The sequence below is a fragment of the Rhipicephalus microplus genome, chromosome X (genome assembly GCF_043290135.1).
Source record: "Rhipicephalus microplus isolate Deutch F79 chromosome X, USDA_Rmic, whole genome shotgun sequence".
Taxonomy (NCBI): Eukaryota; Metazoa; Arthropoda; class Arachnida; order Ixodida; family Ixodidae; genus Rhipicephalus; species Rhipicephalus microplus.
In genome coordinates, this window is record NC_134710.1 from 377,744,980 (window position 1) to 377,761,203 (window position 16,224).

At 43.0% G+C, this 16,224-nt stretch overlaps 1 protein-coding gene across 1 annotated transcript in view; it reads right to left on the minus strand.

The window, feature by feature from the left end:
• The window catches only part of LOC119162294 (uncharacterized), a 34,868-nt gene that overhangs the window by 11,908 nt on the left and 6,736 nt on the right, over window positions 1–16,224 (minus strand). The window contains exon 2 of the mRNA XM_037414747.2: window positions 10,269–10,473. Coding sequence (XP_037270644.2) covers window positions 10,269–10,473 — 205 coding nt within the window. The remainder of the gene's footprint in view (window positions 1–10,268; window positions 10,474–16,224) is intronic.

A 16,224-nucleotide genomic window follows, 5' to 3' on the forward strand; every position in this document is an offset into this window, starting at 1 on the left:
ATTATTGATGGTAACTGTGGTTTTATGCTGCCGTAAGTAATCAAAAGGTAGAATATCCAACTTGTGAAACAAAGACGCACTGGGTTCATTATATGTCGCATAATCTATTATTCTAACTGCATGCTTTTGTAATATTCAGATAGGATCATGGTAAGTTTTAAAGGTCCATCCCCATGAGTCTAAGCGGTATGATAGATGACTATGAACAAACGAAAAATAAAGGACTCTGAGAATATTTCTGCTAAAATAATTTTTAGCAGCCAGTAGCATACTGCAGCCAGATGCTAGCTCAGTACAAACAGAATTAATTTGTTTTTTCCAGTGTAATTGGCTGTCAAACGCAACACGGAGATATTTAAATTCTTTTACATGCTCAAAATGGCAGTTGTTTATTGTAAGTCGAAATGAGTCACAGTTTACATTTCGGTAACGGGAGTGAAAAATGATGTATTTGGTTTTCTTTGCTATAAGTGTTAATTTGTTCACTGTAAACAACTTGAAAATATTTTCTAGTTATTCTTTAGCTCTACAATCTAGATCGGCTATGTCATCGGCGGTAACTATTAAAGCGGTGTCATCAGCGTACATTAGTGATTGCAACAAATCGGAACGTTTTAGTCAGTCAGCGTAACCCTCAACGTTTGTAGATTAGCACCTGGCTTAACTCAACGACACGCCAGCGGGAGGAAGCACGTTCATAGCCGCGAGTGAAGTGATTTTGTTGCTGTATTTCACTTCAACGCAAAGCGAGTGGTGAGGCCTGCAGGCAAAAAGGTACAAGCCGTCGGCTGATCACTGTCCAAATAGGGCGCACGCGACCACGCCCAGTTGAAAATATTACACTCTGAGATCGAAACTGCGTAACGAACTGCGTCAAGAAATTGTGCTCCTACATAAAACAAAAATTCGTTTTCTGGGAACCTGACAAAAAAAGTAGCCGTGGCTTTCCTCAAGCTGCCACTGTAAGCGGGAGTGCTCACTGTAAGCGGTCGAGAACAGGACCACGTGACAAGTGAGCTTTACGACGCATGTGTGATAGGCACGAGTGTGGAAGGAAAAAAAAATCGCCATTGATAACGATACTGTGTATAATGCGAATTCTGAGGGCAGCTTTGTGTTGGGGCAAGGGCAACCGTGTTTGAAGTAGGACTTTCCGCGAAATATCGATTACGCGAGGGGTCGACAACCTGCGGCTCGTAGACGGTCCCGGCACGATGCCGGAACCTTCCTCATACAGTGAATTGGTAGTTTAGATTTTATTCTCGCTTTTCGCTTAGTAAGGATATGTGTTTTTAATCTGAGATTTTGTGAAAGACTTGCAAAAATAAACATTTTTCAATTTTAGTTTGTTTATTTCAGACGTACATACACACGAAATATGTCCAAGAGGCAAGGCAAAAGGAGACATATGTCCCCTGGCGAGGCGTTTACCCCGTATTTACATGTCCGACAGCAGAAACAAAGAAACGCAGGAAAAACATCACACGTTTTACAAATGAATAACACCTCCTGAAGCACTATGCAAATAAGAATGAAACAAAAGAAACACATTGCCATGAATATAAGAATAAAATTTTACAGACTGTAATAAAGGAAGTAAATGTCTTTACATAGGAAGTACACACTATACAAAGCAGAAGGTGAAATATGCATTTATAATACATCATTCAAAACTTACACATTTGTAGGAGACATGATAAGTATATTACTTTGTTTTTAAAACGAGAATGACATGTGGTTTCATTGGCCAGTTTAATTAAGGATGAATGGGCATTACACAAATAAAAGATTTTATAACCTAAATTTTAGTGCTTTCTATTTCAGTTTTCTACAATATTGCCAAATCAAAACATTTTCTCTTGCGCCGCCCCACCTCTCCTTCCTCCTATTTACCGTGCAGCGCCCGCTGTGTCGGCGTATAACTTAACCCCTCTTTAAAAAAAAATTCGTTCCCTCGCCTACACGACAAATCATAATTCAATGAAGTTGGACAGCAGCCACTATGCCTTTAGTCAGCTTCCTTCGGATAAGCGAGACACCCGCCACCCGTCTGCAATGTATTATCTGCACTTTGTTGAATATGCATGCGCCTCGTCACAATTGTGAATAAACACTGCACACTGGATTGGAAGGAATACATCACACTCTCGTTGTGAAATTAGCATTTTACGATGAATGTTTGTTATTTTACTCGTCTGTCATGCTATAATACACAGGTTAGCGCCGTTTCTTACCCTACCTGATGCCTGTAGTGATTTTTTCTTTTGTAAATGAGTTTCATGCACCAGCGCGGATTTGCGGTAGAAAAAAAAGCTTTGGGCACCTTAAAGCTTGGCCTTTAGGAGTTCAACGCGATAGCGATATCCCGTTTCTAGTGCGTACTTCAAACAATTACTTCATGAAACCTTTTCAAACTTCCTATGCACCTACCACGTGGACTTAAGGGAACAGATATTGTAGCGTGTGTGCCTTTTGTAGTGGATGACTGGCTTCAAACCACGGAGCCATTATGATAATCACATTTTTGACGCCCGCTGGCCATGGGCACTTGTACCACGCATTTCTAGTGCAATATTTTGTATTGCATTTTGAAGCGTGTATACAGGATGCGTATGTTTGTAAAGCATGAATGCTAGTTTCACTTAGAAGTGTGGCGGCTTGGGCTAGTTGATATGGCATGACGATAGTTATAGCACGAGAACAAAACGACGACACAGAGACAAGATGGACACAAGAAGACAAGAAGGACACAAAAAGAACACGTGTCCTTCATGTCCTTCTTGTCTCTGTGTCGTCGTTTTGTTCTCGCGCTATAACGATCTTCATGCTGGTTTCACTGCATTTTCAAACAGAAGTTCTTTTCATTGTATTCGCAAGCAGAGGCTTGGCCGAGTGGTGGAACTTCTGCTTGCCACGCAAGCGACCCGGGTTCCTTCCCCACTTGGACCCAAACAACCCTGGCTTGGTCCTCACTCTAACCCACGATTTTTGCATCAATTATTTATTTTATTTGCACCGTTCTTGCGACGCATGAGATGACGATTTTTCGCTCACAACCACCGACTCCAACGCCACACTTTCTCTAAAACGAACTTTTTACTGCTATCGCGTTAAAAGTATTGAAAGCGCATCGTCCATATACCTTCGGTGTACTTTATCTTCGTTGTTCTCGCGCTGTACCAAAATCTCCATCTGTGGCAGATCACGACACTGCCACACACAGGGCCTGGTTTCAAGTCCCATTCAATCCTTTCTATTTGTTGATCCTTCGGTTTTTTTTCATTCCTACTGGTTTTCTTTTCATGTCTACCCGTGATGCCACCTGTGGTGATGACAGTGCTGCTCAATGCAGAAAGGAGAATCCAAGAGCCGTGCTCCTCAAATAAAAAATAAAAAAAATGTGACGACAAGGGCAAATAAATAGGTGAAGTAGCAACTAAGTGTAATATTACACGAAAATAAGGCAGTGAATTAACTCTCTTGGATCCGATAACGCATACAAAATGCGAGTAGAAGAGATAGCTGCCACTCCAGTGAAAGATGCTCTTTTCGCGCAGTGTCTTCGTGCTTTTTTAAAAGCTAAGCACCTCTATGAGTATACAAGCGCAGCCTTCCGCTGATGCCTGTCGAGATAGTGATCGTGCCACAAAGCACGACCACGCCATTTGAATCAAAGTTCATGGTTGCTGCTCGAGTGAGCCCCTCTCCCTCACGGTGTTTCTTCACGCTCATTGTAAACGGTGGGGCATGTCCTCTCCACTTGAGCATTCGGCAGCAGGTTAAACGTGCGGCGGAATGATATCGTATGCGCCCTCCGAGTGACTGAAATGGGCGCTTCTTCTGCAGCTGCAGACACTGCTGTTTTCGCTGCTACTGCTTCTCCAGCTATATTTGAGTCGCCTTCAAGCTCCACATGAAGTTCGACCTCTTGAGGAAGTCTGCGACCTATATCTTCATCGTGAGCATGATTCCGCGAATGAGGTCCCAGCCGAAGCGTGACCACAACGTGAATGAAGCCTCCGTTGTGGCTAATTCACCCCAGACTTCGTAAATAGAACGTGCTTAAATATCTTGTAGGACACTTTGTCACCTGTGATGTGGTCTTTGTTGATCGTGCATTTAAGGGTTCCCTTATGTCTGCGCGTGTTCAGGTGTTCTACATGTGGAGCATAAATTGGCATCAGACGTTGCTACACGTCGGTTCAGTGTTCCTGCATAGTGGCATACCTTGCATGCCGGCTTTGTAGGCTTGTGGGGATAGCAGACGGCTTCCGCTGCAATAAAATGGACGTACCTGGACAGTGCCCGTGCAGGTACTGATGGATGTATTTGTACATCCGAGCGTGCGTGCCCGCTCATTAGTCAGCGCCTGAATGAACACTTGGAGATTTCCCATGAGGTCCGCTTGAGATGCTTCTGGCGAAATACCATCGCCGATGCTTCGCACGACTTCCTCTGGATTTGTTACATAGGAATCGAATGAGTACGCAGGTCCTCCAATAGTCATATGCTTGATCTCTCTCAACATTCTGGTTGCATGCTCATGAGGCATCGATAAGATTATGATATTAGAGTCAGGTGAACCAGCAGAATGAAGCTACCGTCATCGATCTGTCAGAGGCAAGCGTCTATCACAGGGAATATATCACGCTGTCACAGAACCTGAACCTCCTTCAGAAAAATTCCGCATCCACCACTGCGAACAAAAAATTATGAACAAATGGTTGTGTGAGGCGCTTTTTATATTAAACTTTGAAGGCTGCTTCAGCATGTGTATTACATAGATACGTACTGAAATGGTTTCACAGGCGTTCAGTTGGCGGTGAAAATCTGTCTTGCTAGAACGGGTTGAAATGGTAAGCCATCAGTACATCCCGAAAACGACGTTTGCAACGCAAATATTGTTGGCGTGCCGTGTTATTTACGAGCAGATGTTGGAAGCATATTTACTAAAATAACAACTGATTAGCCCCCATTCTTGGAGAAAAGAACACATTTCATGTTCAATTTTCACGTGCGTGAGCATCTCAATTTTTAAATATAATGATCGTGCAATAATTACATACATTACATACGCCGGTGACCACAGCAGTGAAATATTTCTTGTTTCAAAACTTAAGATACGACGTTTCATTTTGAAATTGACTACACTAAACATCATGTCGAGGTGGACTGCTACTTTTGAAACAAGCTTTGAAGTGGATCAGTGACCCTATTTTACTGCATCACTGTGCCTAGACGTGTTGCGCACTAAAGCCACCTACCAACCATCCTACAGACATAATATTCAGATGGCCACTAACTTTTCATCCGCTACACTGACAACACAAGTTTATAGCCCAGTGACTCGGTGCAAGAATAATTTAAGTTAGCGAACGGCGCGAAGCGAGCGCTTGGCGGGGAGGGACCGATTATGTTCTCCTTTGCGGCGTGCCGGTAGATGGCTCGCTGAACAGAGGACCATGTCGAGGTGCTGGCAAATTTCGCAAAGCACATCCGGCACGTGAGCGATAGTTTCAATCGCGTGATATAAACTACGCGACACGCATGGAGCGGTGCCGCGAAAAAGGAGGTGATAAGAAGTGGGGTTGACGGTGCGGTAAGGGTGTTACAGCGACGGCAAATGAGCACCACTATTTTGCTGCATCACGGGGCTTTCCTACACCGAGAAGTGGGCAAGGCGGGGCAAAGTTTGTAGCGCCGCCTCACAGGCTCCTAGCAAAGCAGAACATTATCGGGCAGTGGATAGTCCCGGCGTTCGCTCAATTAAAGTATTCTTGCACCGTGCCCTGTGCCAAGCTTCATTATCCACAACGACGAAAGGCTTATATGTGACTGTGTAACAAACTTGTTCTTCTCGTTGTGAGGCAGTTTTTTGCACATTATAATTATCAACGTATAACTAGGAAACGCAACGTATGCATACCTTTACACATTCCTTTGACACTGTTGTGTCCCAATTACCTAATCTCAAAGTAGATACAAGCAAAAAGTTTAGCAGCGACAGCAGTATACACTTAGGACACAAGCCTCCATTAAAGTACCGAGTCGTTAGCCTGGCCAAACCTCCGACAGGTGGCAGTAATTTTGCATAAGGTCTATATTTGCTTCGTTGTTTCCGATGTCTCCTAGTGCGGTTTCTGGAAACCTACACCCGTTTCCAGGGATTACTTCTGTCGTTTCTCTCCGTCAAGTGCCGGCATAGCAGCCACAGGTGGGCTGCTGGCGAAGGCCTTCAGTCTCAACCCTCGATAGTGCAGCAATATATTCTCTATGTTTTCCTCTTCCAGCGCGCAAAACGGGCGTGATATGTCGTGGTGGAGGATGTACAGGGCTGGTCACTGTTACAAGTATCACGGTGCGAGTGGATGCTTCTCGCACCACGAAGCGGGCGCTGCACGAAGTATTATGGCGCAAGCGAAATCAGTGCCGGAGGTGTAGTTAGGTGCGCGTCATCTGCTACGTTCCTGCCACTTCGTCGCACGCGCTGTGTGAAAACAGCATGCGCAATGTATATTTTGCAGCTCGCAGCGAAGTAGAAGAAACCGTAGCAGACGAGCCACAGCTAACTCCACCTCTGGCACTGATTGCGCTTGCACCGCAATATTTTTCGTGAAGCATCCGTCGTGGCGCTCCGCAAAGCGCAACTACCTGCTGCGTGTTATCTGTAACAGTGGCCGCACTGGTACCTGACTCAAAGATGTCGGGATCACTGCTTGCCACATCAACTCAAGGGCGCTTGCCTTAAAGTTCTCATACAGCGACTTTCTCAATCACTTGCTTTGCCTTTCTCTAGAGACTCAAGGTGGGCTTCCCCGCTGCTGTTATCTGCCAGCTGGTACTTTCGACCACTTTCACAGCTTTGCTGACCTTCGTCCTCCCTTCCCGCTGAAGTTTTTACGTGCTTCAGCATGGTGTGGCCTCGTACGCTCGGCCAAGCGTTTTGTGCGTACCATCTACCAGGTAATGGTCCGCTTTAGGTGGATACATTTATATTCCTCATGCGTTCATCGTCCACTCAAATGAGTTTAAAAGAGCTTCCAGCGCGTCAGTGGAAGAGTAGCGAACATCGTGCTGCAACGCATTGTTTGCTACGAGCCTGTGGACTGCTAGTACCGCTTTACCTGCCTCGCTCTTACGTATTTCCATAGGCTGACTTGTCCTGAAAGACAGGCAGAGCTCACTGTTCGCAGAAGCAGTGGGCGGGAAATTAATTAAAGGTTTGACAAAATTATTTTTGAAGAGCCTTCTCAACGTACATGCAACAAGGCTTACTCGTGTTCACACAATAAAAAAATGTGATGTGCTGTGGGCGAGCGTTTGTCTTACGGATGCTTTATTCTTGTACGGCCTCTTTATCTATACACAGTGCAAGAGCATATTTTAAGCACTCTCTGTTAGACACAATATTAATTAGATATAACAGAAAATCATGCCAAGGAATCTATAGGGGACATTATTAGAAGTAATTGTATTGTAAAAAAAGTTGATGAAATGATAACTTGCCATGGGCAGGGACTAAACTGGCAACGTTTCAATAACGCGTCCGATGCTCTACCATCTATCTATCTATCTATCTATCTATCTATCTATCTATCTATCTATCTATCTATCTATCTATCTATCTATCTATCTATCTATCTATCTATCTATCTATCTATCTATCTATCTATCTATCTATCTATCTATCTATCTATCTATCTATCTATCTATCTACGAAGTGCGAAGCATTTCTTAGCAAACTTTAGAGACTTTGAGAGTATCTATCGATCTAGCCGCTTACATTTGGGTGCTTTAGTGGTCACCCTATTAACTTGGCGTGAACCAAAATTAGCATGGGAGGGAAAGGTGGTTTGACGAATATGACGCACTGGGGAAGACATGAATATTATCACAATCGCGTCGCGTAAGTCGTGAAAAACTTCCGACTAGACAGTGGCACATACCCATGGGCGGGTATGTGCCATGGTATGCGCGTATGTGACTCAGGTGATTGATACTTAGTATCTACTCAGAAACAACGAGAACGCTCATGGGCACGAGCGTTAAGGAATACTCCACATCGGTAGCATCGACCCGACGAATGCAATGAAAAAAATGTCAGGGTCCCAGCGGAAATCAAACACAAGCATTCATCGTGGGAATGAAGCATTTTACCACAAAGCTACGGCAGGTCTCGGAACTAGTTTCGATAGAGACGTTAATCTTAGTGAAACGTAAAAGTGGTTGAAGTGCTGCCTATACCCAATTTTAAAACATTTCGTATGTACTTTTTTGATACAGCCGTCACATCTGCTTAAAGTCAATTGTGGCTAGTTTCCAAGCGCTGAAGTTGATTCCAAGCACTGAAGTTGATTTATATATCAGTGTTCATGGCCACTCGCGAGCCTCAGTTCTTCATAGCAGCTTCTGGTGTTGCTAATACGCATGTTCCAGTTGGCATCGTTGCACAAGTGCAAACAACTAGTTATATAAACATCTGTAACCCTTCAACTTAGGTCTGTGCGTGCAACATTTGCACATATAATTAGCGTCAATTCATGACGTGTCGCACAAGAAAAAAATTGTAACATGGTCACCTTCCCTCCACAAGCTTCGTATAACGTCGATCCCCACGTACAGAGTATCTGCCGAATTTTTATCTATCTATCTATCTATCTATCTATCTATCTATCTATCTATCTATCTATCTATCTATCTATCTATCTATCTATCTATCTATCTATCTATCTATCTATCTATCTATCTATCTATCTATTTACCTGGGTACATATAAACTGCCAGTCAGCTGTGGCGTATACCTGCACGGAATATGCGCTGCATAAGTCTGCCTACGTGTTGGTGCTCTTGTGATCACCTCGTTGGCGAAAATTTGCTAAAGGACAATAAGTGTGTGTAACGAATGCGATTGCCTGGTAATGACAAGACCCTTTATCCGGTCACATGGGGCACGTGCCTGTATAATACTGGCTAGGGTTGGCACCACAGGTGGTTGACAGTTTATATGTATCCAGGAACGATGACAAGATACATTGGTAATATGATTGCGAGAGCGTCACGAAAATTTGACATCGGCAGAGCTGACCTGCCGAATACAAAGCTAAAATTAAGGATCCCAGCGCGGAATCAAAGCAGTGCACAGGGCAGTCAGGTATTCTACCACATAGTCACGGCTGGTCTGGAAACCGCATTGGAAAAATTTAATAATAATATTAGTATTTGGGACTTCACGTTCCAAAATCTAGATTTGAATTTGAAGCACGCTGTAGTGGAAGGCTCCGGAAATCTTGACTATCTAGGGTTATTTCACGTGCCCTGACATCGCACAGTACAATGGTCTGTTGAAACCATTTAGCCTCCACCGAAACGTGGCTGCCACGGCCTGAATCCAACCCGTGAACTTGAGGTCAGCAGCAGAGCACCGTAGCCACTGATCCGCCGTGGCAGACTACTTTGGAATTAAGCCCTGTGCAGCCAAACTGTCGATAAAATTCTGTTGTAATTGCACTGCTGACATCAATTTCAATAAGAAAGCAACAGATGTTCTCTTGTGAGGCAGGCGTCATGTCGAATTAACCTTAACACTGGTTCAAGTGTTCTCTCCGGTTTTACATTGAATTCATATTTATGTTTTAGCAAGGTAAAATCAAATGGTGCTTGAGACCCGGCGAAATAAGGTAATGCAAGTGGTCTGTGGTATTCACATCTCACCGTAAAGTACACTTCATTTTGATAACACTCACGTCTGTGCTCTAACATGGTTGCTGAAGTCACGTCAGAACGTGAATTACCTTTACAAAGCCAAATCATCAAAGTTCGAAGTAAGCGCATGATGTGCGCACAACTATTACGCTTACATAAACATGTTATTCACCTCGTATCGCTGAGCTCAAGAGCAGCAGAAGCCGAATAGACATTTAGCCACCGACTGCTTTGCATAAAACCGATTCACATATGACGACCAATCTGCCGTAATTTTCGTGCAAGATTGTTATTTTGGCTGCGCAATCTTGCGTCGTTTAGAAAGTATTAACAGACATGTACAAGTTGGCTTTGACATGACGTTTTTGTAGAGCACCAACGGCCAAACCTATAAGGAGCGCGACGGCGTTATCCAGCACAAAAAAGAGGCGCACCTGCTATGGGGCGACTCCTTAACTTCTCACTCTCATCAGCGTGTTACGCCATTGCATCATGCCTTAACATAATTAAAGATGTTTCACACTAATGAGAAAGTAAAACGTGAAAAGTAACTGCCATGAACGAACCTTGAATGACTTGTCGTCGTGCATCTGAATGGCGAAGCTGTAATAGGTTCCTTGTACTATGGAGGTTGGAGGATAGATTCGTTTATGTTCCTTACCACCTGAACCTCCCATAATACTCCAGTACGGTTCTTTTTTCTCCATTTGGACGCTTACGAAACTGGAGTCCAGCTTACCATCTTCGTATATAACGAGCTGAGCCGTCTGCCTGCACATAAAAACATATGCAGCGTATTTAAGGAAATGTGTTCAATATTATTTAAGAATGAGCAAAAGGTGCTCTTTGTTTGCAGTTTTGGCAGTTGCTCTTTCTGTAGCGGCGGTTAATTTAGGAAAAATGAAAATATTACTAAACAGTAATTATAAAAGGTAAATAATATTGCTTTTATTTAGCGTAGTTAGACAGCTATGTCAAATGGGAGAATTTAAGTCATTCATGCGAAGAGCCCATTGCTGCTTTCAGTTTCTAAAAGCGGCTTCTAGCAATAATTGCGAATTAGTGAAATTCTTCCGAGTTTTGCAGCGAAGCCAAAACCAAATGACGGAGGAGAGCAACAAGCAGTCAACTACAATGACGTGACAACTCAAAACAGCTGTTACGGGACTGCAGTTCTTATACTTTTGGAAACGTATGTGCGTTATGCGTGCTGTAATTGCAAGCGCAGCACACACACTCACACTACGAAGTACAATAACCAACGCATATGGCAGTAGCGCTCCTACGCGTTTTGGTTTCAGTTTCACCGCGAAGTTCAGAAAAATTTCATTAATTAGCAGTTATTACTAACGGGCCCTTTTCCGAAATCTTAAAGCAGCAATGGGTTCTTCGATTCAAGGGCTTCAATGCTCCCATTTGACTTCACTGCCTTACTCCACTAAACAAAAAGTTTAATTATTTAACTTTCCTAATTACAGTTCGAAATAGTGTGTCCAAATCTGTTAAGATGCCTGCCGCTACAGCAAAGGCAACTCTGAAGACAACGAGAAAATAGTGCATTCTACAAATTTTTAAAGAATATTTCACACATTTCTTGAAACAAACTTTATGTACTATGACATCTCGGATCCACAACAAGCAAGCTCCTAGGATGCATTTTCATATTATGCATGGCAGAATGCAAGTGTTGCGCAATTTCACGTCAGAATGTACAGAGACAATATGGATTCGTAGTCGGAAAAACACTTCATGCTAGACGTGATCGTAAGAGAAAGTTTTCGTTATTGGCGATTCTGGCCATATATCATTAGCAAAGCCAGTTGGTGAATTAAAAATGCAGTTAAAAGAAAGAAAAAGCTAAAGAAATCTTAGCTCGACGTTTCTATATGCTCAGTGGGAGTTCAGTATATATAAAAATATTTTTGATGATCGTTACAAATTGAAACTTCTAATTATCACAGCTGGTGGAAGGTTATCAAACGAGAATTCTTCAGCAGTCTTCAGCAGTGTCGATATGGCTTCAAGTTTTGAAGCAATTACGTTAGTTTAGACATATACAGGGTGTTTAATGATAACAGCTGTTTGGCTGAGCCTAATGTCAAGACATACATAGGCCTATACATTGCTCTCGTGGTGGAGTAACACTGGCGGTAATTTGTTCAAGAGGCTCATAAAAAGGACACTTAGTTGTGCCATCGCACCAAACTTCTACTCTAAAAAACTCCCTGTGGCGCGGTTTTTACCACGTAAATTGGAAAACAAAATCACCGCCACATCCACAATGCAATGTACTAACCACTATAAAGGAAACGAACAAGCTGATTAAGGTCCAGGACCTCACCTATCAATTCCTGGCTGTAGAGAGGGGCCGCACGAAGGCGGTCAAGTTGAACCTGATCGTCCCCGAGTGGGCATAGCCAGGTGGCGCTGAGCTAACTCGCATCTAATATGGACCAAATCAAGTTGTTTCACTTACTCAACGCATTATCCACAAAGTGAATGATGTTATAGGCGCTTGCTCAGAGGTGCACCAGGAGTTTCTTAGCGAGATCATCTCTGTAGGAAGGTTTAAAGAGCCGGAGCAAAATGTGTACAGTACGTGGAAGGCAACGTTGTTAGGCATGTTCCGCGGCTGGAACTGCACAGTGTTACCGCGTCGATCGGCTCGTTAACCCTCTGCCCCTTTGGGCCATACTCGCCGCTGCGTTGAGTCAAATGCCCAGCGCTCATAAATGGCACACGTGGAGCGGTCAGGCGTTCTTGCATGGGGTTGAGAGCAGGCAGGGGAAGGGGCTTGGGGGGAATATCGGTACCTGTGCGTAACTTTCATCATAGGAACTTGTCATGTGCTGCCTTGTCCACAAAATGACAAAAACAAAATAAACAAAGTCGTGAGGAGGTGGGAGCACGGGTCATTGAAAACCGACGCATTGTAGGAAGTTTTCATGTGTGTGCCGCCTCGCCTTCTGCAGCGCGTACACGAAGTCTTCTTAACCATGATCTGATGATGATGATGTTGATAGTGAGACCATTCTCTTCGTAAAGGATGGGCACCTTGTGGCACTCTATTCAATCATAAATAAATAGATAGTACAATAAAAAGACAAAAAAGAAGCAAATGCAGACTGGGCAGGCTGGGAGTGAAAACTATCCTCACGACGCCTCTAGAGGGTTTTTCTCCTCCATTGTTCTAGGCAAGGCCTGCCGCGCCTCACTACATTGTAGTCCACCATGCCATCTGCACCAACAAACCCCAGAGGTACAGCAGAGAGATCTGTCTTCACACTAGGAGGGTTATATTGCGTGCACATCGTCACATTGTGTGCGATGATCTCATCAGCCCCACAACATGCGCGAAACACCACACTCATGAGTTCACTGTCGTATGCTTGTTTACGGACGAAAGTACGCTGGTCTCCCCCTGTCTCCTCACACAAAAGCACACTTCCCAAGCCATTACCATAAAGTGCAACTGGAGTAATGGTGTCCTTGTGCTGACGGTAAAAGAGTAGAGTAGACTTCTTTGCCTGAGCTGGCCTCCTCTTGTCTTCCTCGGCATCCTTCACACGCTGGAGAATTTCTCTAGTGCGCTCACGTTTGTTTTCGGCCGCAAGTGGCACCTTAAAACGCCATGCTTTTTTTGAGTTGGTATACTCGACGTATCCACTTGGTGCGCTTACAGGTCACAATGAGGTAGTCAAAGACTTGTCGCAACCACCTTTCGCGAGCCATGTACAAGAAGCGGCAGTGGAACGTCATGAAAGAATGGATGTATGGATGAATTAATGAAGGTATCCAGGTGTGCCTTGTGGATTGGGTGTTGGCTCCCACCACCTTACCATAAAGTCAAGTACTATCACTTGTGTTAAATATTAAATTTTTCTCTCAACTTGATTGGAGCCACCAAGAAGTTAGCCTCTTCCTGGTTATTTCTGCCCGTTTAAAGTGTATTTTATCTTCACCGGCCCAAAACCCCAATAATATGAAAAATTCCGCGTCAATACTTTAACTTGGACTATTGAGTGAAGCTCTTTACAGAACATTATCAAATGTTGAGCCGTTTCCTGCTTCTCTCCATGCGCACTACATACCGTGTCTGTGCCTTCGTATTAGGCTCGGTACGTCTAGGTCTGTAATACTCCTGTTTTGGCCTCGAATAGCAGGGAAGTACTCCTCGAATTATCGTAGATCTTTATTTTGCATTTTCCTGCTTTTCCTGTAGTATTCCTGTGTTCACCGAAAGCAAGTTGATCTATGCCACGTTGTTTAATTTTCAATCTTGATTGAACCTCTGATTTCATGAAAAAGACCGCATTGCCGAACGCCATACGCGGCACTATGACACCTTTCCAAATCCCTCTGACAACGTCATACATATTGTAGCTCCACAGAGCCCTATTTTTTGTTACAGCTGCATTTCTGCTACCCTTAGTCAATACGTAACTTTCGTGCTTCCTTACGTACTCAGCCCCATTGTTTATTCATGCACCCAAATAATTATATTTATCCTCTATTTCTAGCGTAACTTCCTGTATCTTCTGTTCGTTGCCTTCACTATAATAAAAAATTAGGATTACTAATTTTCCGCAGCTTAACTTCAAATTTAACTTATCTCCTTTATTACCGCAGATATTCATCAGTCACTGCAGATCTCCCTTGTAGTCGGCTATTAATTCTATATCATCTGCATACATTATTGCTCCTAATGACTGTTCAGCGTCATTTTCTAGCTCTGCAAAAAAGAGGCTGAAGCTGAGTCGACTTCCCTTTAATTTGACTTCTAGTCCTTGTAGATACTGCATAAAATACAAAGGTGACAAGGTACATGCCTGTCGAAGCCCACGTTGCATCTTTGTAGGTTCGGATAACTGTTCTTTCCATTTTATAGCTACCTTGTTATATTATGGATATTTTTCAGAAGATTAGTTAATCCATCTTCCACATCTAGTGCGTGCAATATTCCCGAAAATTCTACTTGAACCACGCTATCATAAGCTCCTTTGATATCTAAAAATTCCAGCAACAGGGTCCTGTGTTTTGCTGCAGTTTAAATACGCTGCAACAATGAAAACAAATTGTCACCAAATTTTTTTCGTTTACAGAAGCAATTTTGTAGTTCTCCAAGCATCCCCTTATTGTCTAGCCATACCTGTAGTATTTCTTTCACTATTTGCATCACCAGCCCTGTAAACTACTGATGTCACTGTTATAGGACGATAGTTCTTTATATCTCCTTTATCTAACCTTCCTCTATAGATCACGCTCATCCTGCTTGGTTTCCACCCGTTGGAGGCTTCACCATTCATTATTTTTTTGCTCGCTGCCTCTCTTAATGTATGCATAGAGTTTGGTCCTAGTTGCTTTATTAGCATAATTGGGATGCTGTCAGGGCTGGTTGATGTGCTACAAGGAACCCTCTTCTCTGCCCTTCACCACTCTCGTTGTCCCAGTGGAGCCTCGGCGCTAATTGGTTTATCCTCATCCAGTATGGTGCCTGCAGCGCTTTTTTGGTGTTTAATTTTTTTGTCCCCACTGTTTTTTATGTTCCATATTCTCACCCCCTTCAAGTTTAACCCCATGCACTGTAGTTAAAAACCTCGGGTCTATGCGTGTCTTATTACTCAGAGAATGGACATGGTTCCAAATGTTTGCGGCTGTCTTTATATACTTTTTGTTTACTTCTGGCATCTATTTGGCCCCCTTTCTTCTAATCTTTTCATTGATCAGATAGAATGCTCCTCTTCTGCAACTCAAAAAGTTATTCCATTTTTTTACGTCATCTTCAGGTTCATCCTTCTAATTAGCGCACCTGTGTGTCGTGGAGACTTCCTGACATCTTACTATTGCTCTCTTATTTTCCTCATCCCACCAGATCTTGGCCTCATGTCTCCTTTTTCAAGTTCATTTGACTCGTACATTAGCAAGCTCTAACTAAAATAATCGAGTTAGATTTGTGTATGTCCACTTTTTTGTAGTATCCTTGGTGATTATTTTATTTTTTATTTATTTATTTATTTATTTATTTTCAATACTGCTACTCTCATTCGAGAGCGTGGCAGTTGGGCAGTACAATGATTTTCAGTACAGGCAATAAAAATAGAGGGAAAAAAAAATCAAAGCAAAACAAGTGAGTTAAAACATACACTAACATTTGTAGCGTAATTACAGCATATGTGGGTTAAAAAAAAAAAAAAAAAAAAAAAAACAAGAAGCACGATATATACAGCATACAGTAAGGCAAACAAAATGCTGGTTAAGGAACAGCATACTCAGTGGAATTTACACAAAAACGCCTAACACATGCTAGGTTCAAGGGAAATGACAAAAAAGCAAAAAGAAGGAACATGAGGCTTCGCAAAAAGTGACCAAAGAAAATAATAATAGTACAGGTGTCGGTGGGGGCTGGAAAAGACTAGGGTAAATAAGATTACATTTCTGGCATTGAGCAATAAGTTGACGTAAATGGGAAAGTTTCTAGAAGATGAAATGAAGAAATCTATGTTGGTGACTTTGCATACATAG